The sequence below is a fragment of the Cinclus cinclus genome, chromosome 3 (genome assembly GCF_963662255.1).
Source record: "Cinclus cinclus chromosome 3, bCinCin1.1, whole genome shotgun sequence".
Lineage (NCBI taxonomy): Eukaryota > Metazoa > Chordata > Aves > Passeriformes > Cinclidae > Cinclus > Cinclus cinclus.
This window is the reverse complement of record NC_085048.1, coordinates 94,927,206-94,954,207: the sequence shown is the minus strand read 5'-3', so window position 1 is coordinate 94,954,207 and position 27,002 is coordinate 94,927,206. Positions and strand designations below refer to the sequence as shown.

At 46.7% G+C, this 27,002-nt stretch overlaps 1 protein-coding gene across 1 annotated transcript; it reads right to left on the bottom strand.

The window, feature by feature from the left end:
* Nucleotides 1-976: 976 nt before the first annotated feature.
* Nucleotides 977-23,442, bottom strand: CAPN2 (calpain 2). The gene is made up of 21 exons (XM_062489041.1): nt 23,206-23,442; nt 22,358-22,427; nt 15,680-15,798; nt 15,185-15,318; nt 14,205-14,373; nt 12,212-12,295; nt 10,867-10,952; nt 10,163-10,237; nt 9,781-9,941; nt 9,305-9,474; nt 8,725-8,736; nt 6,995-7,206; nt 6,213-6,249; nt 5,520-5,585; nt 4,957-5,014; nt 3,950-4,014; nt 2,795-2,863; nt 2,377-2,455; nt 2,047-2,163; nt 1,632-1,690; nt 977-1,000 (listed from the first exon to the last, which is right to left on the bottom strand). Exons 1-21 carry the CDS (start codon nt 23,440-23,442, stop codon nt 977-979), a joined length of 2,103 nt encoding a protein of 700 aa, XP_062345025.1.
* Between the last annotated feature and the right edge of the window lie 3,560 nt (nt 23,443-27,002).

The window sequence follows — 27,002 nt, the reverse complement described above, 5'->3', positions numbered from 1 at the left end:
TTCATGGTCACAACCTCTGATTTCAACAGGCTGGGTGTGGGGTATATAGTATCAATTATCTACCTTAGAAACCCTTAGCTGTTCAAGCATTAATCCTTTAAAGTATCATCTTATCTAACATTTCATTAACTGCCACACATCCACAATCAGCTCCAGCCTGCTGGTTTTCCCCTTTAAAAGGCAGCAGCTTCTGTTCCTGAAAGCAAAAGCTCTGCATGTGCACTGTGATGATCTATCTCTAAGAAAAAAAAAAAAAAGCCTCTTTTCAGCAGAAATAACAGTTTGTCAAACTTTATTTCTACTGTTTTTTAATTTAAATACTTTCTTGTATTTCAAAGGAAGATAAATATGATACAGGAATTCAAGATTCCACCTGAAAGCATCAGGGGCTTTCTCTTGGAAGAATCTTGTTACCCACAGCCTCCTGCTCCAGGCACATCAATGCTCACTTTGGTCAAAGATGCACTTACTACTCAAATTCTTTAAAGAATATTTAACTAGAATAGTGCTGGGGCTTGACACAAAGCATACGCGGAACCTCTATCATATGTTTAGATATGCAATATCATCTCTTCTCTTTCCTTAGTTCAGGATAAGCAGGATCTTGTTCAAAAGAACTTTTTAAAACCAGATTGTCAAGCTATAATAAGCTTTTCTTCCAGAAGTCCTTTAAGTGCCTTAAACACAAATATATTAGCAAAGCAGTATTTTCAAACCTTGCACTGAGGACTGATACTAAATTAAAGCCTTTGTCCTGAGGCTATATAACATTAGGCACAGACTATCAGAAACAAAAAGAAAAAATGAGCTTGCACGTTCTTCTGTGGAAGTAGAATGTTTTTCTTGTTGCAATTACATGCAAAATCTGCTTGCTCTGTAAGTTAAGGCACACTCATGTTGGGATATTACTTGTATGCAGCTTGATTATCTTCACCTGATCATGCTCTTGCTGAGGTCTCAAGCTGATACCAGTGGCTCAAATGACAGTCAAGCACAGCCACTGTAACAAGAGAGAGGGGAAAACCAGGTTAAATTTAGTAAAAAGACCTCTAGCAAGAATGCATAGTCACATTTCTAGCATATTGTCAGCCTGCTATTTGTTACTGAAGTAATTTTAGGATCTTTCCTGAGCGATTTAAATTTGCGTCTCATTTAAATCAGAGTTTTGGGATACTTAGGTTCAGAAATGAGTTATGTTTAGGCAATAAGGAAGTCAAACACATGTAGGAGGGTAGTTTTCTCCAAACTTAGTCCTTTCTAGAGGGCACACACAGGGCAGGAAGAAGCAGACATGAGCAAGACCATCAGTCTTGCCTACACAACTGCACCTACATTTTGCTCTGTTGAAAAAAAAAGCAGGGAAGAAGCCAAAATTACTGCTAGCAAAGGGATAAAGGGCTTCTGGTGCAAGTGACCTTGTCTGTTAGAGAATATGTTGTGATGTAGGTACATTTTTAAAAGGTAACATTTCTAAGGCTGCTTATAAATACACAGGGTAGATAAATCCAGCACAAATGTGAGTACTTAGAACCAGCCATTCTCAGTCAGAATGGAGCAGGAAACACTCTACATCTTACCCCTGCCCCAGGTTTTCCCCCAAAATTAAATGTTTTAGAGCTAAATGAACTTACATTAACAAGTTTTAATTCTATTGTCCCACTTTTCTCCGTATCCAGTTTTCTAAACATTTCTGTGGTGAGAGAGATGACAGACAAGAGTTAAATACAGGAACTAATTTTCAAAGCCTTCCCTTTCCTTGTGCTTCAGTATCAATTAGGAATTTAGTCCCAGATTTTAAAACCTTACAATGGCTTACACCCCAGATCAGAAAGGGCCACTCAAGAGTCATTGTGCAGGAGCAAGACTGAACATTTTTACTTGTTGTCTAATATTTTTTAATCAACATAGAGTTGTTTGCAGGGAAGCCAGATGAGTATCTCAGGCTTGAATTTGTCTGAATACCTTATCCTGGGCTTCTGCCTGGACAGTTATCCTGCAGGAATCACAAGGCAGCAGAACCTGTCTGGTTGCTGAGTGGATACTCACTGAACAAGGTTTCGAGCCGAATCAAACACCGCACGAAGTTATCAAAGTCAATGATGAGATCCTCGTCAGCAAAACGAGCCACAATGACCTGATGTAACTGGCAGTTCAGTTTGAACCCTGAAAATACAATGCCAAGGATTTAAAAGAGACTATTTCCAAAGAGTAAACATGGGTACGAAAATAAATGTCTCATCTGGCGTGGTGGCAGGAAGGGAAGGCTCCAGAGTGCCCAAAATTCAGTAAGTTAGGATGGGACTCCATGTTTTGAGCATCTCTCAACCCTGCTTGGAACTGATGGAATCCTATAAAGAGACAGATCAATATAAATACCTGCTGTTTCCAGTGCCCTCCTCATCTCGTAAGAGTTCATCGTACCCGATCGATCCACATCAATTTCTCTGTAAATTTTCTGCAAAACACAAAACCCAAAGTGAAACCTTGATAATAATTCAGAGCATGGTTTGGCTTCTGGAAGAAGCAAAACATTTTGAAATGCAGCCTGCGTGTTACTTGAAGCACTTTGCAATGTTGGTCTGAAGGAGCTGGTACTTACATCCATTTCTTCTAAAAGTGGCTTTAAAAAGTAAGATTTTTTTTAAAGCAGTAGCCAGAGTAGATAAAGACAAAACCTGGGGGACTGCAGACACACAGCCCCTGCTCTGGGAAAGGTGGCTGTGCACACTGTATGGCACAAATCAGTCTACAGCCACTTCTGCATGTGACTGTTCTCCCAAAGGGGTTGTCTTACCTGGTATTTCTGAATCTTTGTCCAGAGGGTGTGGAACTCCTTAAGTCCCAGTTTGCCACTCCCATCATTCTTCTCTGAGTTAAGGAAGTTTCTTCAGAGGGAAGTAAAAGGGGTTTCCTCTCCCTCTGCTGGGCTTACTTGCATGGGCAGTTGTGACTTAAAAAAAAATCCAAACAAAAAAGGGATTCAAGTCCCCTCTGAAGGACTGTTGAATACACAGTTGCTGTCCAAGATTTCTTTCTAAATCATTGAGATCATTAATTTAAATCATGACCAGTTCACAAGCTCTTTCCTGCACTCCTGCTGCAGGTCTCTCTTTCCACTACAAGTATAAATAAGCCAGGATGATGCCATTTTGTTTTGCATAGTGGCTTCAACACCTGCAGTTACTGGAGCACAAGTCCTTAGCCTGGATTATAAACAGGAAAAGCTACAGCCAGGTCTGCTATTTGGAGACCTTCAGGTCTTGACCAAACAGCTAACAAAAGAACCTGGTCATGGCACTGCTCCCAAAACTTGCCAAGGAGTTGCTATGTATTGCTGTATTTTACACCAAATTATAGAAGAGTATCATCTTGTGTTGGTAATTTTCCCTTTTTCCAGCTCTGTAATTCAACTCCCACTGCACAGAGAAGCTGAACACAACTATTCTTAGACCTGATCCTTCATACTACACTTTTGCCTGTGCTCTTAGGAGTAAGAGCTCCTAAAATCCCACGTATTCTCTGCTTCCTGTATGGCATGTCAAAACACCATACTTATTTCCCTCATTTTCCATTTGCTAAGTCTGTATGGCATTGTCACACTCTTACCAACTCTAGCCTGGTAACAGAGAGGTGAAACAACCCCACAGCCAAGGCCATCTTCACCATGCTGAGAGTCAGGTGCTTTTTCCCAGCACAAACATGACTTTGTCCCGCTAAACCACAACACCCAAGGGCTGGGAAGGCTTCCAAGCAGACTTCGATAATGAATTTTCCCATTGCCTGGGATAACACACATGTGAACAGCAATAACAAGGGAGTGGGTTTTTCAGGGGAATCAGGGTAAAGCCAGCTTCTCCACCTCAGGAGCCATCAGTACATCAGGATGGACCCACTGGGGAGCAAAGGCACAGAAGGGGGAATATAATTTAGGAAGAGCTTTAAAGGATACATCTAACAGGTCAACCATTATTTTGCATGTCTCAATACTAAAGCCATCACTTTTAATATCTTGGCCTGTAAAGCAAAAGACAGGATTATCACTTCATGCTGTACCACAGCACCTTCCTAAATAGCTCATGAGCTCTCCAACCAGTACTTATTTGCTTCCAACGATGCCATCCTATGAGCTGACAAAGAGGCTCTGGGGGCAAGTGAGCTGGATGTGTCCCCAAGCAAACAGCCTGAATAGTCTGGTTTGTAGGTGTGCTACAGGAGCAAGAGACAGAGACAAAAGCCTTCCTGCTCTTACTGTCTGCCTGCAAAGTGGGCTTCTGTGGACTTCCAGCTTATGGAGGTCAGCGGGAGGTGGCTTCATGAAAAGCTGAACATGAAGCCAAGCTTGGTAGCCAGCAACACCCCATTGCTGATTGCTGGCTGCTGGACACAGACATACACCACAGCCCTGACCGCCTGATAAGATTTCACTTTGGAAATTAAAGAGACACTTATTTCTCCAGGCACTTGTTTCTTGAGCACTGTTTCATGGGAAGGAAAATAATGCAGAGCCAAGCTAAGAATCTCTTCGTAGAAAAAGAAGCCCAGAGTTTCAAAGTTTTTCCTCCTCCTTAGGGAGACCTGCCTGAATTACTCCTGGGTGGTTCAATACTAAAACAGCAGCAATACCTCTCTTGATTTTTATCAAGGATTATTCAAATACATCCATCTTCCTGGCAGCCAATTCCCAGTGGCAGATGCTGGGATAAAAGACACCCATCTGTACCGTGCCAAAGCACACATCCTGTGAAACACCTTCTGGGCTGGCACAGTCCCAGTGTTTCTGCAGCCCCCTGAAGCAGCAGAGAGAGCACATGGCTGTGGCCATATGGAGAACCAAGCAGCAGGGCTGGGGCAGAGCCCAGGCTCTGACCCTGCCCAGGTGCCCTCTCTGCTCCCATGGCCACGGTGGAAGCCTGCTGGTGGCCATCTGCAGCTGTACTCTTAGAGGAAGGCACTCACGTTTAGCCAGGATTTTGTTCAAGATGCTGCGCAGTTCGAAGGCGGAGATCTCTGCATCCTGTGGAAAAGAAGAAAACAAATTTTCCACTGTGAGCTGCAGACACCATCTGCAGCCTCTGATTCCTTTGGGCAAGCTGGCCAGTTTCAAACACCCCTTTGAGTTCAGTTCCCTGGAGTGGAAGCAAGTGGGAAGCTCTCCCCACCTCCCATTCCCAGGAGCACCCGCAATTCCCAGAGATTAGCAAACCTGGCAGCAAGGTGTGCCCGAGGCAAGAGCAGCCTGGCGAGAAGGTCCAGCCCAGCCATATGCTCTGCCCAAGGACAGAATTCAGGCCCTGCAGAGATAAAAGTCGAGCCCACAGCTCAAAAGGAGCAGAGGTTGTTCACCAGGAGTGCTCACAAATCCGCTGTGGAAGCAGGTGGGTGACTGCACAGATCCTGGGATGCACAGCTGTGCTCACATTTGAGAGCTGACTCTGCACAAGAACTAAACTCTGTCCTGAGGGAGGCATCTCACCCACTCACCCACCAAGCCAGTAAGATATTACCAGAAAAACACTCACATTTCCTGCTAGCTGCCCAAAAAGCTTTTTAAAGCTGGGTTCGATGTCATCTTCACTGATCTCAGTCTAAAAGACAGAAACAGAGACTATCAAAAGGGGGAAAGTTTCTGCCTCAGAAAGACTTAATGCATCTCCTTGCCCTTAGTAAAAAATTCAAATGGTAAGGTTGAAGGTACAAAGCAGTTTTTACTATGATTTTATTCAGTTTTATCTTCAGGGGCAACTCAAAATACTGGCATTGTGAATTCTGGAAAAAACACCCACTACACATGGGGTAGCTGCATTAGTAGGCAAAGCATCCCCAGCTCCAGCAAGACTAAACATGTGGTGAGCCACTAGTTACTCCTGGAAACAGCATGACATGCAGAAACAGCCCTGCTGCTGAAAGCTGCACTCCTGGATTCCTGGAGAGCAAAGGGAATTCCCTGTGGCTCCAGTTAACTCTTCAGAGTGTACTTCTGCCTTGGAAGTCCAAGTTCTAGATAAAGGACAACACTTGTTTCCATTACATTCCTGATGATATTAACATTTGTTTGACACCCAGCTATGGATATTGAAAGATCTTTTCCCATTTTCCCAAAGTGGGACAACATTTCTTGATGATGCCTATAGAAAACATCACCCTGAACAGGGATTCCAACCCCCCCCCTTACAACAAAATTAGCTCAATTTCAAACATTTAATTTGATGTACCTCATCAAAATTGCCTTCAATTTCATCATCTATCACCCTAGAAAGACAAAAAAATCAATATTAAAATCAAAATAAGTCATGTTTATGATGCTTTTCCATCAAGCTTCAGTTAAAGAGAGATGCTTTAAAATATGGAAATAACAATGAGCATTCAAAAATTACTGGATTAATCAGCTACAGACACTGCATAGCACAGGGAAAGCTGTATTTTGCCAGCCATGCAATAAGAGTTTGAAAAGACAGCACAAATCGTGCAATGTCCTGCAGAGCCACAGACAGGATTTTGGGGCACACATAACCCTTTGGGTCACTGCCTACTTAGCACAGGACCAGGTTCTTGGATACAAATCAAACTTTGTCTCATCATTTCTTCATTAAAACAGCAAAAAAAGTGAGAGCCCTAAAGTAATTCAGACGCATCTCATGCTGAGGGAGCACCAGAGCCACAGATGGTGCCCAAACACTCCTAAGGGCCCGTCAAAAGCTGAATGTGTCCTCACACAACAAACATCCAGTGTTTCTCACTGCTGCAGGAATATACAGCAACATATTCCAGGACAGAGGAAGGGTTTTGCTTGCTCTGAATCAGGGCAACTCAATGCAAAAGACCCCACACCCCTTCTTCAGGCTTTAGCCCAGCTGCTCTTCAAGATGTGACGTGCCTAAGTCTTTTAATTTTAATTAAATAGTAATAGGGATAACAAAACCACTAAAAACAACAACAACAACAGTGATAGCCCCCATGTGCCCACTGCTGTAATACAGTCACCAAAAGTACCTACGTGGAGTTGGCATTTTTTTCAGAGAAGACTCTCAGGCAGAAGTCCCCATTCTTGTTGGGTTCAAAGGTGGAGGGCACGATGATGTATTCTCCTGCAGGGAGCTTGAACCGGTTCAGCACCTCTCGGAGGTTGATGAAAGTGTTGGATTTTTCCCGGGCTTTGTTGGTCAGGAAGAAGTTTTTGCTCAGATGAATATTTGTCTGGCCAGAAAACTTAGGAAAAGCAAAGAAAGGGGAAAAAAGGGGACCCACTGTAGTCTGCATGTGTTCATGTTTACAAATTAAAAATATCACAGATGTGTCAGTTAGCTGTGTCTGGGGAAAATAAAAAATAATAATAAAAAAACCTCGTCACTTTGACAGAACTGAAAAAGAAGAGAAAGGGGGTGGGACTCCTGAGATGTGGCTGCAAATGTATTTTGTAGATCATTGCAATAAATTATTCAGGTCATGCTTTTGTTTTGCAGATGATGATGGGTGGCTGAAGAAATTGGGCAAATTCTTCCACCAATCATTTTTCTTTAAATTGAGATGGCACATGTGAGCCATGTCCCTCTGGTCCCCAGGGCTGGTGCCACCTGCAGCTGAGCTCTGCCTCTGAGGTCAGGCTGCCTTAGAGCAGAGCCCGCTCACCCAGGGCTCCAAGAATAAAACAAAACAAAATAATAAAATAAAATCATATATTTGGTGTGTAACATCTAGTGAAAGGTGTCCCTGCCCATGGCACGGGGTTGGAGCTGGGTGATCTTTAAGGTCCCTTCCAACCCAAACCATTCTATAATTCTGTGACCTCCCAGAACAGACTCTTTTTTGCAGGCTCTTACAGGTGGGCTATTTCAGCTCCAGAAGCCAACTTCAGGAATGTGCATCTTTCAGAAACCTCCTCCTTCCTGTCCTTCCAGATTTTTAAGAATGAAGAAAGAATTTTAAAAACCTGTCAGACCTGCTGAACAGTAGGAGAGAAAACTCCAACTTTTTAGGGGAAAAGAGTCATGGGACTGTAGCTATAATCAGTTTTCTTATGGAAAAGAAATACTTGGACTACTAGGGTGAGTGACAGAGCACTGCTAAGGCATTAAAAAGGTACATAAATTTAATTAGCACCATTTATTTTCCTGATGAAACCATACTTTACATAAAAGCCACTGGTTTGGGCACAGCCTCAGGAGCCACAGGATGCCCCAGCTACTATGCACAGACCTTCACAGGGACAGCAAACCCAGAAATAGGGTTACCCAGGGGTTCTGCTCAGCATCAGTCCTTCCTCTGAGGAGCAAGAGCTCAGAGGCACTGCTGCACTGCCACTCCTCTGTGACCCCCAGGGTGTATTATTAGCTGCCTGCAGGTAGAAATAGAGAGAAATCAAAAGAGGTGGTGCTTGGGGAAATGAATATAAACACCTACTTGGAATATTATTCATGAGTCAAACATGAACTCCTTGCGAACCTGGAAAAAGCAGCTGTGTTCTGGGGGAGTAAGCATGGGGCTGGGCTGGGAGGGTAACTGCAGAAGAGCTGCTTTGGGCAGCTTCTGCAGCACTGAACACTCTTATCCCAATCCAGGACCCTCTAAAAATGCAATGCGAGGTCAAGACCCCTTCCAGAATAAATGGCCTCTAACTGTAGACTGTGCAGTCATGTCCTGCAGTGAGGTAGGATCCTCTGAACCTCTTCTTCCCACCAGCTATTGAGCCCCAGCTGCACACTTTGACCACCAACCCATGGCACATACCTCTGGGGGCACCTGCAAGAAGAAAAGGAGAGAGTTATATGCTTGTTGAATGGCATCTCCATCTTCTTTTCACCATTACCTAGCAAGGACATCCACATTCTTGGGGGAAAAAAATTAAAAATACTTGGCTTGAGGGGAAGGTGAGTGCTAAGCCCACATCACCCAAGTGCTGGCTCAGCTCCCAGCTCCATGCCTGAGGCAGGTGAGGCTCACCTGGGGCAATGTGGGCACAGCCACAGCCACAGCCACAGCCACAGCCAGGCTGGTTGTGGCTTTCTGCTGAATCTCTTCCCTGCAGCCCACCACAGTTTTTATTGTAGACTCAATTTCTGTACTATTTCTCCCCATCTCATCTTTTGCACTCCTGTCCTTCTGACCTCTCCATCAGCAGGAGAGGAGACAGGGGCTAAGCAAGACAATAATCCAGCTTTTTGTTTCTTTAGAACTTCCTTGCTGCAGCTGCTGTCCAACTCAACCCATCTCAGTTTTGTTGGAAAGCCCAGCACGGGAGCTGCACTATCCCATTTATGGGGGAATGATTTTCCCTTTTCCTCCCACATTCCTGTATAGAATTCCTTGCCTCATAAATGGCAAAGCCGATGGTGTGCATGTCCTCCCCCATCTTCCTCTGCTTCCGACGGTGCTTCTGGATCAGCCCAACGAGGAAAGTGCAGCCCCCCTCGGGATCATCAGGGTCCTCATCTTCTTCCTCCAGCTTGATTAAATACTGTGGATTCGTCCAGAAAGTGTCTGGGAAATGGATTCAAGCAAACTGCTCAGGGGCTTCTTTGACAGCAACCGTGATGATATTTAAACATGTCAGCTGGGACAGATGTGGCTCTGACTGCCAAAATCAGCAGTGAGAAGAGAAAACCAATGCACTGCCCTGCCCAGCCCCACCCCAGCCTTTACAACCACAAGGGACCCTCATCAGGGAGCCACATTTCCCAGACGCCTGCACTTTTCCGAGACTAGTCCTAGATATCCCATAAGCCATCCCAAACCATCTCCTGAAAGCTCCCAGAGAAAGTAAAAGGTGTCCCCAGTTTTTCTTACTTGGGTAGTTCCTGCAGCCCCCCGCGGTGGCTCCTCGTCTCCAGTTCCCATTCAGCTTCAGCAGGCTCCACTTTTTGTACCTGTCACTGGCCAGGGTGTCTGGAGTCAGGTTGCAGATCTCCAGTCGGGAATAGTGCCTCAGGAAGTCGTTGAACGCCATCCTGTGGGAGGCAATGCCACTGGCAGTGTCTTCTCAGGAGAGACAGGTTTTCCATCACCACCGCGTCCATCCTCCCTCCCTGTCACTGTGATTTAGCACCAGGGTTTGAGGTGAATTTTCACACTCGTCTTGGAGAGCAAACGGGGACAAGTTTCTTTGCATGAATAAAAGCAGAGCAGTTGATATTCCCTTCTGCTGGAATGGGAACCCAGTGACACTCACCAAAATTCCCCATCTTCGTGTCTCCTGGTCAGCCGCTCCCGCACCTCAGGGTCAACACCACTCCAGTTTGGGCAGCTGGAAGAGAAGCCCACGTCAGCTACAGCCTATGGGAAAGGTGGAACCCTAATGTGGCTGTTCTGCCACAAGATCTAAGTTTTAGCAGTTCCAGAATTCTCAAACCACTGCAGAATTAAAAATAGGTGCACCTGGCACATGAAATACCTCACTTCTCAAATATCCAAGGTAAGGATGAAAAACAGGGTGTTATTGTTAGAAAATGCTAATGCCTGGACTGAGACAGAAAGAGTCAGAATAAAAACTGCCCAGCCACAGAAGTGAGTAAACTCCAGCATTCATGGCTAGCAGCAGAAATGGATTTTTAAAGCCCTTTTAGAAAGTGAGTTTTCAGAAGCTCACTGCTGAATCCAGGCTGTTAAATAAGCAGAAGCTACAGGGAGCTTTTTAGGTGTCACCAACTAAATCACTGCATCTTACACAAAGGCTGGAATTTGCATGAAAGGCATCACATCCTGTGATGGCTACAAGGGAGAAGACAGTGAGGGGATGCTTCCCTCTGAAACAGTTCCATGTGAACACCACATCCAGACAGAACTTCTAGAGGAATTTCATGTAGGGAACAGACAGAAAAGCAAGAAACACGACTGCATCCCTGCAGTAAAGGGCTACTGGCAACAATGACTCACTTGTCATTCCATTTCCCAGTCCACTCCACTTCTCCCCAGGGATTTCGGATTCTTATCAGCTTCTGCACTGTGCCTCGGAAGTTCACCTGATGGGATCAGAAGTGTACGGAGAGTTACCAGGGATTCAGCACCACACTCCCTCCCTCATCTGCTACAGTAATTAAAATCATGACAGAGCAAGTATCTCAGTCCTGGGTGTGACAACATGCACGCATCTGGTCCAAAAGACCTGAGTCCAACTGATTCTGAGTGAGCTTCACACAGCCAGGCTTGTCCAGAGAAGTTTTACAGCATTATATAAATCAAAGCCCATGGAAACCAAAATGTCTGATTTGTGCTGCTAAAAAAAAATCACCTTTGATAAGATTACAAGCTAAGGGGATGTAAAACTGCTATACAAAATCCAAAAAGAAGGTACAGAGATATTTCTCAAAGCCATCACTTAGGTACAAACTGTCTTTTCACATTCAAACACCTTTTTACCCTCCTGCTTATATCTAAGAGGAGCCTGTTACAACAGTCAGGACACTCAGACTGGCCACAGCCCCTGTGGCCACACCAATGCCCTGCAGAGCAGCAGCCTCAGCCCCTCCTGTCACCTGCTGTCTCTGCACACACACAGAGGCCACACCAAGCACGGCTGTGAGAGCTCCACTGGGAGCACCCACTGTTTCTGGGGGGCACACAGCACTCATCTGAGGCACCTCTGGAGCCTGAAGCCAAGAAAGCTGCAGAGCAGCATCAGCAGCACAGCCCAGAGATGACACCCCAGGTGAACTACCCTTACATAGTCTGCACAGATCTCCAAAGGAACAGCCTGGCTAAATCATACTTATTTGTGAGTTAAGGTGAACAAACTCCCTCTTCCCCGCTTTTGCTGCGAGGAGAAGACCAAATGCACACTCACAAACCAGCACAGCAAGTCAGAAGCTCTCTACACCTCATCCTGAACTTCCAAAAGTTATTTCTTTTTTTTTTTTTCTTTTTCCTCAGGACATTTCTTGCTGTGCTTCTAAGGTAAAAAAGTGTGGCCTGCTGTACAGAACTGCACTAAATGCCTGGTTAGCAGCAGAGGATAGCATACCCTCTGCACAGATCTGCCCACCACCCTGCTCAGTGGGAAATAGCCATACTTATGAAATAACAGGAGTTTTATTTGGTCAAACACCCAAGAAGGCAAATCTGTGCTTATCCAAAACATCCAACTAATTAAAGTGCTCCTTCAGAAAGAAGAGACTCGAAACCCAGTTCAGCCAAATGGGTGACATTAAGAATTTGCAGTGTTGAAGATGGGTTTGTGGTTGCCACGCACAAAACCTGCTGCCCCTTGGGGTGGCACACCTACCTCCTGTGCCCCGGTGACCGAGTACGCGTGTCCCTTCACCAGCTTCTGGGAAGTGACTGCTTCTGTTTCTGCAGCACTGGTGATCTGCAGGAGCAAAGGACATCAGTGATTGCAGCTTCCCATGGGCAGGGCACCCAGCAGAACAAAGGTTCCCCCTCCAGCAGGGCTTTCATCTTGCTGGGAGGCTGCAGTAGTGGTTTAGCTGCTGCACAAAAGCAACAAGTGTGACAGAGCAGGGAGGGGGGACAGCAGCACATGTGGTGGTGCTGGAGCCCCAGGGACCCTGCCTGTGGCATGGGATGCACACCAGAATCCTGGCACTGCAGCACTCCTGGCTCCAAAACACTTGGTGTGGTGCAGCCACTCCTGTGCATCTCCAAAGGGGATACACACAATAAGTTCCATATTCTCAAGGGGCCAGGAGAAAAATGGAGTGACTGTCCTGAGGCTACACTAGGATCACCCCCAGGTCCAGCAAATTTCAGGGTCAAAACACCCCCTTCAGCTCCAAAGCAGGGTGGGAGGTTCCTCTCCCTTTCCCCAGCCCTGCCACCCCGGGATCTGCCCTGCAGAGCAGCAAGGGAAGAGGCTGAACTTTGGATGCCATTTGTACCTGAAGGCACATCTCCCTCTCAATTTTTCACAGCCACTGCTTGGGCAGTCTGGCCTTTAAACCCTGCAGAGAAAAGTCACTTCTTGTCAGACAGTGAGTGTTTAACCACCTAAGAAACATGGGGCTGCCATTGTGTTTCCACCATTTCAGGAGTGTGTAACCTCTAAACAAGCATATTTGAACAAAAAGAGAGGATTAGATTGAGCAGGCAGGATTCCTTCTGTCAATTCATAGCCTATTTCTGCCCCACAGCACACCCTGCATTTAATGCTTAATCTCTGTGTCCCTATTGCTCTTAGAAGAGGAAAGATTTTACAAGGGTTTTTGTTTTTTTTTTCAAAGGATGAACTCAGCAACAGATAATTTACACTACAGAAAGTGCCAGCACTTATCAACAACATAATGTATTTATTCTCCCCACCACCCACCCAAGGGATTTGTATCAGTCTGGGGCAAAAATCCAGATGTCAGATTCTTATCTAAATACAAATGAGTAAAACAGGCCTTGAAAATACCATCAGGTCAAATTGACATTAACCAAGCACTTTTCCTGCTGGGAAGCTTCCCTCTCCTGGGACTCTGATTTAACTTGAAAAATGGGAGGAAACACTTACATTGATATTATGAATGGAATTTTTGTAGACAATTTACCTTCCCTTCAGACATAACTAAGATGCAATCTCATTTGGGAGGAGGGTGATTACCACAATAACAATACTTAGATTCATTTCAGTAGGGCTAAAAGCAATGCTGAATCCTTGAAGGCAGAGCCAAAGCTCCTCTTTTCTTTCCCGTGTGGGTCCAGCTTCTGACAATGTGTCTTCCCATAAAACCTTTTAAAGGTCTGGCAACAGTCTGAGCCTCTCTGCTTCAAGAACAGAGCCCATTTTTTTTTTTTTGAACGTTTTAGGCAAAACCTGTGCAACAAAAAGGCTGCAGCAAGGATGGACATTGTCACCTCTGAGCAGCTGACTGCAGGAGCCATTAGCAGCAGCTCTGTCCAAACCCTCTCAGCCTATGCCATCCTGCTGCCAAGCTAAGGCTTTCTTAGGATCCATCAGGACCCCTAACAAGTTCCCTGTGTGATTCCTTACCATGAACCTACTAAACAGCAGAAGGTCTCACAGAGGAAGCACAAGGTAGGGAATGAGCTTTGTACACGAACTAATGAAGTTTAGTTTCAGCCTAGCCCCCACGAAGAGCACATGCCTGGGTCACATTTGCGGGTAAAATTCTTCAGGCACAAGGTAGAGCAGGGAACCATAGGCAGAGAGGACTGGCATCCTGTGTGCAGCTCCTGCAAGTGCAGCACCTGCAGGTGCAGGTGCACCCCCAGCCCATGTGCACAGCAAGAGCCCAGAAATAAACCTGCTAACTCACATCGATGGAGCAGCCAAGGAGAGAGCCTTTCTGGAGCGCCTTCTGAATGATTTTGAAGAGGTTGGGGGGCGGCTTCTGCAGCTCATACCATTCTGCAATGCCACCAGTGAAGTCCTCAAAGCCTTCGGTGGTGCTGCCGCCAGAGAGAGACTCATATGATCCGTTCAGCCTGCACAAAAGGGGGGACAGACACAACTGTCAGGCTCCCTGTTCTCTTCTCACATACATACACACACCCATCAGGCTCCTGCTCTCCTGTTCCTTCAGGAGAGGCACTCAGTGTGCCAGCTGTCACAGCCTTTCTGCTTTCAGGAGCATTACAGCAGCCAAAAATGTGCCCCTCCATTCAGCTTTGCTTCTCAGACTTCTGTACTTTAAAATATTATACAGTCATGCACACACCTTGCAGGTGCAGAAATCATGAACGCTATCTGAAGAAAAAACAATATATTAAAAAAATTAAGACCAAATAATTTGCCTCTTTAGTTCCAGTCTTTAAATTCCTTTAACAGTTATGGGTCTGATTTTCAGCAGATCTAAATTTCTTAAGTCAATTCAAAACAGTAGAGTTAGAGGCTAGAACTCCTCTCTGGCCAACCCAAAAATGGAGATCCAGATATGAGCATTGAACACAGACCTGGGCACATGTACTGATGTGCTTTGCACACTGAAGCATTGCAGCTGCCAAGCCCTCAGAGGTGCATAGAGCACATGAAATGGAGCTTCCCAGGCCCTGCTGACCAAAGGCTGCTCCAGGAACAGCCTCACCACGAGGTGCAAGAGCCACTTTTCTTGGCTAGCAACAAATCCGGTGCTTTTGGCTCCTTGTCTTAGGCATCTGTCAACAAAGCTGTACCAAAGGAGCCATTGTGGGATGCCCCAGAAGCTGCAAAGGTTAATAAGCAGACTGACACTTGGAATGCACAGTATCCATGCAGCTGAGGATGCTATGGGGCAGCAGGAAGCCTGGGCCCACTCACTTGGCGTAGGCTTTCTCCAGCAGCGCGCTCCAGAACTCGCTGCCCTCCGCCGAGTGCACGAAGAGCAGCTCCCCGTTCTTGGTGGGCAGCCTGTCGTCCACCACCACGTCCACCCACTCCCCATACTGCCAGAACTGAGGGAAAGAGAGCACAAACATCCATCACCTCCTGTGCTGGGCGCTCCCATCACCAGGATGTTCATCTTTGAACATCAATTTCCCCGGGGAAAAGCAATCCCGGTCCCTGTGCAGGGATGTACATACTCAGCTGGCTCTGCTCAGGGAGGGAGGACCACAAAGGCAGCCCCTGCTCCCAGAGCTTGGACTAATGGCCTTGTTCCTTCCACCACCCTTTTTAGATGTCTCCTTTTTTCTGTCTGGCTCTTTGACATCCCACAAAGCCATGTCAGGAAACATCACATGTGGATACATATCCAGCCACACTGGCTCCTGCCCAAGAGCAGGAGCTAACAGGAAAAGGCTGTTTTCCACATACCTGGAAGTGGAAAATTCCTGCATATTTATCCTGGAAGCTCTGGTCTGTGGGAACAACACGGGCCAGAATTTCTTCATTCAGGGTGAGAGAAGCAATGGCAGCCAAGAGCCAACAGTCCCCTGTTGTAAAAAGAAAGAGAAAACAAAACCCAAACCAGACAGCATTCATTATTCAAACTTTAGTTTTTGCACTGTTTCAGGATTGTGCATTATAAGCAATAATTCCCTCAGCTGGGATAGGATGATCCCTCCCATGACTTTATCTCTGAGACTGATCAAATATATGAACACAAATACCCTCCAGATCCAGGCAAGTGTTTCTTCAAGACCAAAGTAATTTAAAAAAAAAAAAATGGCAAAGTAGGCTTTTTCTGACCTACCACCACAGTTATCACCCATTCTGGCACTGCTGGAAAGAAAACTTAATATTCAGTTGAGTGAAAGGAAGCAGCACAGAGAAAAGGCAAAGAGCCTGTGGGCACGCACAGGCACTTAGGGGTGCAATTTCTCCTCAAAGGGACAGTGTTTTCTCAGGCACAGGCTGCATTTTTTCCTTTCTCCATGTTTAATAAACATGTTGCCTTGCTCTCCAGAGATCTGTCCTGCAGGCAAGCTCCCTTTGAGGTCTCTTGACAGCCTCCCTGCAAACAGGAGCTCCTTTCACCTTGCACATCTCTGGAGGCTCTTGCTTGAGGTCTCTCTGTTTAGTCCCAGTCAGTCTCCAGCACAGTCACTGGAGAGGCAGGAAGGGTCTGAAGGCAGGCACTGTTTCCCAGCCCCGCACAGCTCCTCATCCTGCCGGCCATGGAGCCCACACACACCAGCCCTGCACACCACAGGCTGCCTGCACAGTGTTTTTCCATCCTGTCTCCTGCCACGCAGAGGGAGGAGGAGACCTCAGCTCCATAAACACTACACCTCTACTTTCTGTAATTCTTTTCAGAGGCCAGTTTCACTTTAGCAGAGTAGTTAAACTTTCTGCTCAGCCACGGGCCTCCCTCCTGCAGCCCATTAGTGAGGTCGTCAGAGATTTACAGACCCCAAGGATGCCCTGGCTGCCACAGCCCCATGCAAAACTCCTTGTTACCATTTCCAGATCTGCTGTTCCCTTGCTTTGTGAGCTGAGCGCTTACAAAGGTATTGCACAAGAGATCCCCCAAAAGAATCCTGCAGTACTGGAACCCAAAAACCTGGGAGTTTTGAGCTTTCTGTGCTTTCTGGCACTGAGCCCCAGGAGAACACTGCTTTTGACCTGAGGCCTTGGAGAAAGCTTCCAAATTTAAGTGATGGAGTTAGTCACGGGTGTGTAGTTAAAAGAGAAGTGTGTGATTTCACATGGTGAAGGGTTTGGAAGTTGAGGTTTTTATAATATAGCAATAGGTGTGAGACGAGATGATTTTTTTTTTCTTCTTCCTTCTTCAGCTGTCAGGTAGTAGTTTCTGATTGGATAGCTAGCGCTGCACTGCAGGTCACAAAAGTTTAGTTGTTAAATCAAAAGTATAAATAATATAAGTGTTAGTTCTTTATTAGACTGTTTAGCTTTAAGAGACCTTGTAACTGGTTAAATTGAATCTCCATTTTGCTCCCTTTTAGCTAGTACCTAGAAGTGTTACAAAAATCTCTGTACTTCAAATAAGATTTAATAAACAACCAAGCCCGAACATGAGAAATATCATCTCCTTCATGTTTTTAATCCTAAGTGAAAAAAAAAAAAAAAAGACAACTCACTAATTAAGTGGTACAAACACCACTTTTGGACTGCAGGATTGCAGGTTCAGTGTGTGAACCCACCACAGCTGCCAGCAAGCCAGAAGCCAGCAAAGCAGCTGTCCCTACACAGCCACCTCTCTCCCATGGGAAAAGGCTCAAAAGCTCATGGGGTGAGGAGTTCTCTACAAATGGGAGAAAGTCTCAGGGTGAATTAACTCTAAAGCAGCCCTCAAGGTCCATCCTCAGGCCCAAATCCATCACTGCTCAGACAACACCAGCTGGAACACGGACAACCTGCAGCTCCCTCCAGGCTGCCCCAGCAGCAGCTCTGTGACATACACCTGCCCCACAGGTATTTTCACATCTCAGGAAAGGTGGAAGAGGTGAAATTGCAGGATAATTTCAAAACCTGAGGTGCTTACACTGCTTCGCAGCCTGAAGGGGAAGGACTGAACATGAAACTTTCCCTTCAGCCCTGCCTCTGACTGCTTGTACTGCAGTGGAAAAATTAGCGTGTCAGAGAAGTTTTTAAACAGGAAAGTCACCTTGCTGTTCTCCTGTGCCAGACTATGAAGCAATGATGAAATTCCCCTCCCTACTCTGTCACAGCACGTCCATCTCACCCTGCAAAGTGGTGACTCCTCTCACAGCCTCCTCCAAGGAGCTCAGACCCTCTTCCCTGGGAGCTGCATCCAGAGGTAGCACTACATACTGCAAAGGCATTTGCTGGGAAAGACAGGGCCAGGAGGAAAGAGTCTGACTTAGAAGGCAGCTGTTGCACCGTTCTTCCCAAGAAATATTAGTATTTCTTTTCCATACCCAGGCAGGGGCTGGGCAGGCAGGGAGCAGCACGGGAAGAACAGATGAACAACTCAAATGGCCACAGCAGCTCAGGAAGGCTTGGTCAAGAAGCTGATCAGATATATTCCAGATTGTGAACATACACTTCAGTGCTGTAACACTTCTTTGAGTCATGTTTCCCCTGGAGGCAAGAAGCACAGGAAATTCAAGGAGAAACTCCCCCCGGAGGACCTCCACGCCCATAAGCAGAATTTGAAAAGAATTTCCTTTATTTTCTGGCCGTCCCCAACAAGGCAGACTGAAATTACAGCCTGTTGTAAAATCTCTCAGCTGAACTTTATACTGGTTTCTAACAAGAATTTGGAGTCAAACACAAATCTTAACTCTGGCAACTCTGGGCAACGTTTTGAGGTTTAAAGGCAGCCGCAGCATACGTGGAAGACATCCTTTGGTTTCCACACTTAAAAGTGCTCAACAGCCAGGATATCATCTCTACCTTTGTGAACAACCATCACTAAAAGCACACCTGATAATTCAGACCATGGGTGAGAACAGATCTTATGATTACACCAGGAATTTTAGCCTGCACTTAGCAAGCCTGAGCAGCGTCTTTACCAAATAGTCTGAACTTTCAGAACTGGTGCTTCTGCAAGGCTCTTGATAGTGATTTTCCTTTTGATAGGGAAGGAAAGGCCAAGGAGAGGGCTGACAGAAAGGTTGCTTAGAATCTGAAAGGAATGTTAGCAAGGCTACATGAATCATAAATAATTTTTGTAAATAAACGGTAGCCAGAATGAGGCTATCAGAAAAGGGAGTATTATCAGGCTGTGAGTTTATCTGTAACACATATTAACAAGAAGTGCTACTTTTTGTCCTGTCATGCTTACTTTTTCCTACTTTCAATGTTTTACTTGCTATTTCCATATACCCATCTCTGCATTTACTTAATCTCTAGCTGTAACAAGAATGTTAGGAAAAAATAAGTAATTGCAAAGCAAGCATAAATAGCCGTAAGGGCTTAAAATTAGCCATTCTGGAAAGAAAAGACAAACAAAACACACCCATCAAATGCCTGAAGGGCTGTAAGCAAAAGGCAGCTCCTCTGGTCACTGCACAGCTCATGTAAGAGTATGGGGAAAAAGGAAAAATGTACTTTCTGCCAATCACAGACTCATCATTATTTTAAAACAGTCTTAGATTAACAGCTGCTGAATATATTTATATTAATACCACAGCACTCCAGGAAGTTTTCTGGTTGCAAATATGAGGCTGTGGCAACCCACAGGCGGTAGAGTGGCTGTCAGCATGAGAAAACCATGGGTCTGATTTTTGAAATTCAACATATTCAATTTGTTATTTTTTCACACATTTGTTACGTAAGGAGGAGACACCTGCATCCAAACAGCAGCTGGGAGATCCTGTGCTGTTTGCAGCCCAGTGTTGTGATACCATGGTGACACCCACTCTAAAAAAAAGTGGTTAAGGGTGAACCAGGCTTCTCTGGCTTTGGATCCTCCCCTCAGATGTAATGAGTCACCACATCCCATATGCTGCCATTTGGAGCCAAATACCATCACTGACTTTGCAGATCTGATACTGCAAAGCCAACTCCAAATACTCTCCTTCAAATGTTTCTCCTAAGGAAAAAATCCACAAAACAACAACAAAACCAGACAGCGACAAACCAAAAACAAACAAAAAAACTCCTCACAAGGCCAGAATAAAGGCTAATCCAAATCCCAAGGGGCAAAACTTTGGTGTCTGTAGAACCTTTGCTGCACTAATGACCAGCTATGCCTTATATGCATCACAGTTTCTTATAGTCCAGGTCAAAAAAGCAATGAAACAAATTGATGCACTTACCCAAAGACTCCTAAGCTAAAAGAAACCCTGCTCATTAGCTGAGCTGTTTGATTATACATTCCCTACCAAGAAACTGCCACATAAATGTGGTGGGTCTGTGTGCTCTGGATACCTCATTTGTCCCTGCAGTACTCCCAGATGTTCTGAAGGGCTGAGAAGCAGCAGTGAAACTCCCCATGGGCACAGGTCTGTTGATTTTGGTCAAGCTTTTTGGGGGATAAATGAGACTAAAATCTTCTCTATAACATCCTAAAATGTGATGGGACATGAACATTCAAAGTAAATACAAAGTTCAAGTAAATGGAAGCTTAAGCAAATTTATCAATACAAATGCTAGTGTCAGATAAAGCAGTGGAAAAAAGAAAAAGAAAAAAGAAAAAAAAGCGCATTTGGACAGTGCATCTGCCAGCCCCATTGTGTGAAAGAGCAAAGACTCCCTCCAGGGTCTTAGGAACTCAGTGGCTATATAGAGATAAGATCAAAAGTATCTAATTTTCAATCAACAATTGTCACACAATACCAAAATCCCAGATTCCTGAGAAAACAGCTAGGAGAGTCATAGAGTGCTTAGTGACAGTGAAAAAGGAGATACAAAAACACTGACAACCTCTGATTCAAATATAGTCAGGAGGAACAAAAATGCCAGCTGTGAGTCACTTCATATCCTCTGGTGATACCATACAACCCCACGAGAACATCTGACTGGTCCAAAGACCACTAGGGCAGCAAATCCTTTCATCAATTTAGAACAGAGGTAGGTATTAGAAACAGCAATTTCACAACTTGAAAATGAAGCTTCAAGTCTTTCATTCCCATGCTCTTGCTGCCACATCATCTGCAGAGAAAAGCTGGAAAAGCAGAAGGCAGAAAGCAACTAAGTCAGTCCAGAAACCAGCATCTCTACAGAAATGCCAGATGTTGAAATGGCATCACAGAAAACTTTAATTTCAATTCAAAGAACTTCTTACCATAAAGTTTCACAATAAAATGAGATAACAGATATCTGGCACGTGTGTTTAAGCACTGGGACATGCTTCATGCCAAAACAGTTGTGGTGGGAGACATGATATTGGGCAGAGAGAGCACAGGAAGGAAGTTGGTGACACTGGCAACAACCCAAGGCACAACAGAGCCTAACCCACACCACTGATGATATTGGGGCATGAGGAGAACCAGGTTATAATCTAAGTATTTTTGCTGTCATGGATTTTTTTTGGGGTACAAATTGCATCTTGTTGTCACAGCACTAACCTAAAAAAATTCTGGATGAAAACATAAGCACAAAATATAAGCTTCTCTGCCTGTTACATTTTTGGGCATGAACCCTCAAATAGCAGCAGTGGGACTAGGAACAAAGAAGTTGCAATATGGTGAATATTTGAAAGCAAACAAACAGAACTTGGTTCCTTTGCCAGCTGCAGCAGCACAGCACAGCACAGCTGATATTAGTCACATTTCCTACAGGAGAGCTTTCCCTAAACCACGCTGTCTAATCTAAAACCCTCTCACTACTGCTATGGAATAGGAGCCCTCTGCTTTCACTTCACTTCACTTGATTTCTTCACCTCATATCTCTGCAGACATCGTCCACACAAAACCCCTTCTGAAGTCAGGCAAGGCAGGAGGGTGGTTTCCAGACTGGGATAGCTGGGCACTCACAGCCAGGCTAAGCCATTTGTTCCCGACTGTCCCCTGGCACTTGCCTGCTCTGGGAGCTCCCAGAGCTCCCCTGGAGAGCCCCACCAAGGGGCTGCCATTGCACAACCTGAGCAGAAGCCATGGCAAAAGCAGAGGGCTCACAGGCTGGCCCAGCCCTCCTGAAAGATCCCAGTTTTGTCTTCCTCGAGAGCTGGCAACCAGCAGGAATCCTTCTTTTCAATACAACTTCTCTCTCTACAGCATCCCCCCAGGCTTCAGGAGGTTCCTCCTGCTCAGCAGAACGCTCTCCCACTGGGGAAGATGCACACATCTGCTCTTCCAAGCAGACTGTTAAAGGCAGAAATGAGTCAGGCTGCTCTCAGGCACATGGATGTGAAGGTGAAAGAACTGGCCATGATCAGAAAAGCCATCAGGAAACCAGCGTGTGCCACCCCTGCCTGGTGCACACAGAAAAGCCGTGCTCAGCCACCATGCACGCAGACCCCCCTGCAAATGCCAAGGAAAGGTGAGAAAGGTCTGGTTTGATACGAATGGAGGAGGTAGGATGCAAAAGGAGGTATTTACAGAGTGAGTTACAGCCATGTATAAACCCTAGTGTCCCGGGGAGCACTTGCATGGAAAACTCAGCTTTCTGCCCCCACCTTACCTAAGGCCCCTTGGCAGATATCCGTGCGAGTGGCTCCACCAGCTATGAACTGGGGGTTGGAACACAGCTCCTGGGAACAGAACAAGCCTTGCATTACACACAGCTGCAGGTGAGGCGGGGAACAAGGCCCCACTTGCAGCAAATGAACCAAACCATTGACCACAGCAGATGAACACCACAGAGGTGGAGCAGGGCAGGAATGGGTGCGGGCACCAGAACACACCAAGCACAATGTGAACGAGAGCTGGTGACCAAAGCTCGTGTGCAGCCATCTCACTTCACAGGACGTGCCAGGAGGTGCCCTGCATTTTCACACACGTGCACACACTGCTCTGCCATTACCTCCCCACCACTGACTACACCAAGATCTTTCAGAAGTGCCTGGAGGCACCCCGGAGTCCACCCGACCCGGTGGCTCCCATGGCTGGCAAGGCTGCTTCGGGAATAAACCGCACGCCGGTCAACTCACGGCTCTGTGAGGGAAAGAGTTATCAGACAAGACAGCCCCAAGCGCACCCCACAGAGATTTATCCACACGGAGAGTTCTGTCTGGGTGGAGAGGAATGAGACTTTTCTGAATTGTTTGTTTTCCAGGCAGAGCCAAGTCACGCTGCCAGGCTGTCCCCGGAGCAAAGGGGAGCCCGCGGTGCCCTGAGCATCCCCAGCCGCACGAAACGGGGTCACCGGGGGAGAGCTGGCACCGCGCTGGGCACCCGCACCCGGACCCGGACCCGACCCACCGCCCCCTCACCCCTCCATCACCCACATCTACGGGGAGCGGCGGGGACAAAAGCCGGGCTACCCTGCGGAATGACGCTCCCGGGGATCCCCGCTCCCCTCCGCCCTACCGTGGGTCTGCGCCAGACGACGCCCTGCGTCTTGTGCGAGCGGGGCCCCAGCTCCCGGTAGCCGAGGGCGGCGGGGCCGGCGGGGAAGGAGGGGTCCTGGAAGAGCTGCCCCTGCTGCAGGCAGTCCTGGCGCAGCTCCCCGAAGCGCTGCCCCAGGTAAGGCACAGCGCGGTCGTGCCGCCCCGCGCCCGCCGCCACCGCCCGCTCCTTGGCCAGCGCCTCCGCCATCCCCGCCATCGCCGACACCGACACGGCCACCGACACCGCCCCGGAGCGGCTCCGAGCGGCACGGCACATCCCAGCCCCGCCCGTCATCCCTCCCCTCTCCATTCCCCATCCCTTCCCCATCCCATCCCATCCCATCCCATCCCATCCCATCCCATCCCATCCCATCCCATCCCATCCCATCCCATCCCATCCCATCCCACCGCACCCCCGGCTTGGCTCGCGTCGCTCTGTCCCGGCAGCCGCGGGTGGATAAGTTCCTTCTCCCGGTCTCGCAGCTCGCTGCCCCGTGTGGAAGCATCTTTGCCTCACTGGGTGCCTCATCAGCTTCGTACCCGCGCCGTCCCTGGCTCCCCTACGGCCACACGTGCCTCTCAGTTCCAAAAAAGTTGGTATTTCCCGTGTAAAAAACAGAACTATCCTTATCAGTTATCTAAGTTTAGACCAAACAAGAAAAACCAAACCAACCAAACAAACAAAACAAAAAAAAAAATAAAAACAAATCAAACCAAAAACCCCAAACCGAACCAACCAACCAACCAACCAAACAAAAAAAAAAACCCTAACCAAAGCAAAAATAAATAACCTTTCCCCCCAAGAAACCCTAAACCAAACAAACAAAAAATCCAACCCCCCAACCAACAAAAAACCCCACCACCCCTAAAAAATAAACAAAAACAAAGGAAGGGAAAACCTAATATGGCTCAAATCCCACTGTGGTACATCCGTACTCCATGTCGTCACCTTGTTCCAACTTTGAACATTACAAGTAAAAGCGATCCAGTGCAACTCGATTTGCTGGTGGTCCTCACAGTGCTTTGCCACTGCTGGCATGGACCCACGTGTACTCCCCACACAGCCCAAACCACAGACAGTGAGATCCCCCTGAGTTTCCCCAAAAAACACACACATGGGGTGGGGGGAGAGAGCATCTCCGTTTTGGCAGTGAGTTGCTGCCAAGAATGGCTGAAATGCTGCTGCTGGCAGCCCCGTAGAACGGCAGCCCTTGAAGGGAGAATTCAAACCATTTGTTTCATATTCTAAGTCTGACTCAGGATGTGCTGGTGCCAGGAGTGTTCCCTGGGCAGCACACAGTGTTCCCTTCGTGCTGCACCCACTGCCCACAGCGGCTGCCCAGCTGCTCTGGAAGGACAGGCACCTCTTTTTCCAGGATCAGCTTTTTTGCTGTCCTGGAAGGACAGGCACATTGTTTTCCAAGTCCTGGATGCGTAAACCAGTGGTTTGGAGCCATCCTATCTGACTAAAATAAACATTATTGCTCAAAAATTGCTTAAAGAACCTTAAATTACTGGAAGTACCGTTTGCTGAGATGTGGTGGGAAGTTGTCCTTTGTTGCTGGTATATGGTGCTCCAAACTATTGTGTACCACTGTGCTTGTCAGTTTTGCCCTATCATCATTTATTATTCCTCTTCCGAAGCTCAGCACAGGTCCTACTTGCACAGTTCATGGGAAGGCATTGCCATTAGACAGGAAAAAGAGCAGAGCTTTGCCCATTCAGTTCCCAGTATAGCAGAGGAGGCCCCCAAAATCTTTTTGAAGTTAGATTCGAATGGTCTGAGCAACACCTGTGTGTGCAGTTCATGGCCATGAAAGAAAACAGCCCTGATACCACCTGGTTATCCAAACCTGGCAATGCACAGTCCAACTTCACTGTGTTTTGAAGATGCCTCCTATCCCCTACAGGTCAGAAGGGCTCTCCTTATGAAGAGAATCATGGCACTTTTAGCAGCACGTGGGAAATAATCACATGTGGAGAGCTGGAAGCAGATCCAGCAATATTACATGCCATAAGCTGTGTACACTCAATTGAGGGTGTGCCTCTGGCCAGCGTCTCCAGCATGGCTGTGCTGAAGCTTGAACAGGACACAGAATGGCACTGGAGGATGGTTTTGCTCAGCTGTTTAGATTTCTTAAGCACTGCTGAGTTATCTCACAGGCAAGGCCATCTCCTGGACCAGGAGACAACAGTGCCTCGCCACATGGGTGTTTAACTCACAGTGGGCTGTGTTGCATCCTGACCTGATGGATCTGGGAGCTTTAGAGCTGCTCAAAAAGTGTTTCTTTGGCTCCATGCAGTGGTTCAAATCTGTACAGCTGCCACAGGTCAGACTTCTCTGGTTTTACAAGAGTCAGGGCTGAAGGAAACCAGAGTCAGTTCAAAGCAATGGTTTTCACTGGCCCAAAAAACCATTTTTGGTTTGTGAACACCTCTGCTCTAGCTGTTTTCCAGCAGCTGCAGAAGTTTTGGCTGGGTTGAAAATTTGTCGCATAATTACTTTGCTTTTCTTAGCTATCTCTTATGTGCCCCACAGATGATTCTCACAGACCACTTTGTAATCTGCTGGCAGCTGCCAGCCTCTGCTGGACAATGATCAAGACCAAATGTGTGCAAGACTCTTATGTGGCTGCTCTCCTCAGTCAGAGTTACCAGAGTTTTCTTAGAGTCTCTGTGGTGCAATGAGGGTTGAGGCTGAGCCAAATGGAAGAGGAGAAGAACAGAAGGGAAAAAAGCCAGAAAGAAACAGAACCAGCAAGGATTCAATTAGCAGTGGGGGAGGTACCTGGGCAATGCAGGGAAGATGTATATTTGCCACCCAGGCTTGTTAGACTGGTCCCAGACATATAGGGACCATACTGTTCCATGTGGCTTAATGACAGGACAAGGATATATTTGTGAATCCAGAACTTATTATCTGGGAAGTTGGCTGTCCCAGCAGCCATCTGAATAGCACCCACTCACAAACTGCTCTGCAGCCATTTAAGTCCACAAGTCAACTACTTCCACTTCCAGCCCAGCAGTAGATGTGGATGGGAGTCCACAGCCTGAGGGAAGTTCTTTTGACTCACTACCTGAGCCAGTTCCTTCATTTTCTACATACTCACACAATATGCCCATTTTCTTTAAAGAAAGAGGTGATTTCCATTTGACTGTGAGACCAAGGTCATGCTCTTAAGTGAAAGTAGCAGTTCCACGAATAGTTACCCAATTGTGTCTCCCTAAACCAAGGCAATTTCAGAAGGAAAAAGAAATCTGATTTCTTCTTAATCTCCCTGCACACCTGCAGCTCTTCAAAGAAGTCACCAACTCTCACATTTTGCAAGTGAGTGGTTTCAGCTGCTGCTGCAGCAGCTCATTCCTGATAAGGAGCATCCAGCTGCCTTTTGCAGCATGGAGTTTCAGGCAGGATGGGCTTGTCTTTCCTGAGCTCACAGTCAGCAACTGTGAGTCACTCAGAGCTGCTCTGCCTTGCATCATCCCTCCTCCCTCTTGCTCCTCTGTTCTTTCACTGTACATGGGTACTGGGGAGCAAATGGCCAACAGCTCAGGAAGGGAGAATGGCCCCACACATTTTCTGGACTCCTGTTCTCCTTCCCAGGAACTGCCCCATCCTCATTAGGATGTGGGTGGTTTCCCAGAGGAAGAGGCTTGCAGCAGCAGTAGTGATGTTTCATTTGGAAGTGAATTGCTTTCCTATCTGAGGCTGGCATCTGGAGAGGTACTGGGCTTCCCCCAACATCACAAGGTGGCCCCAGCCCTGGTCAGTTCTGT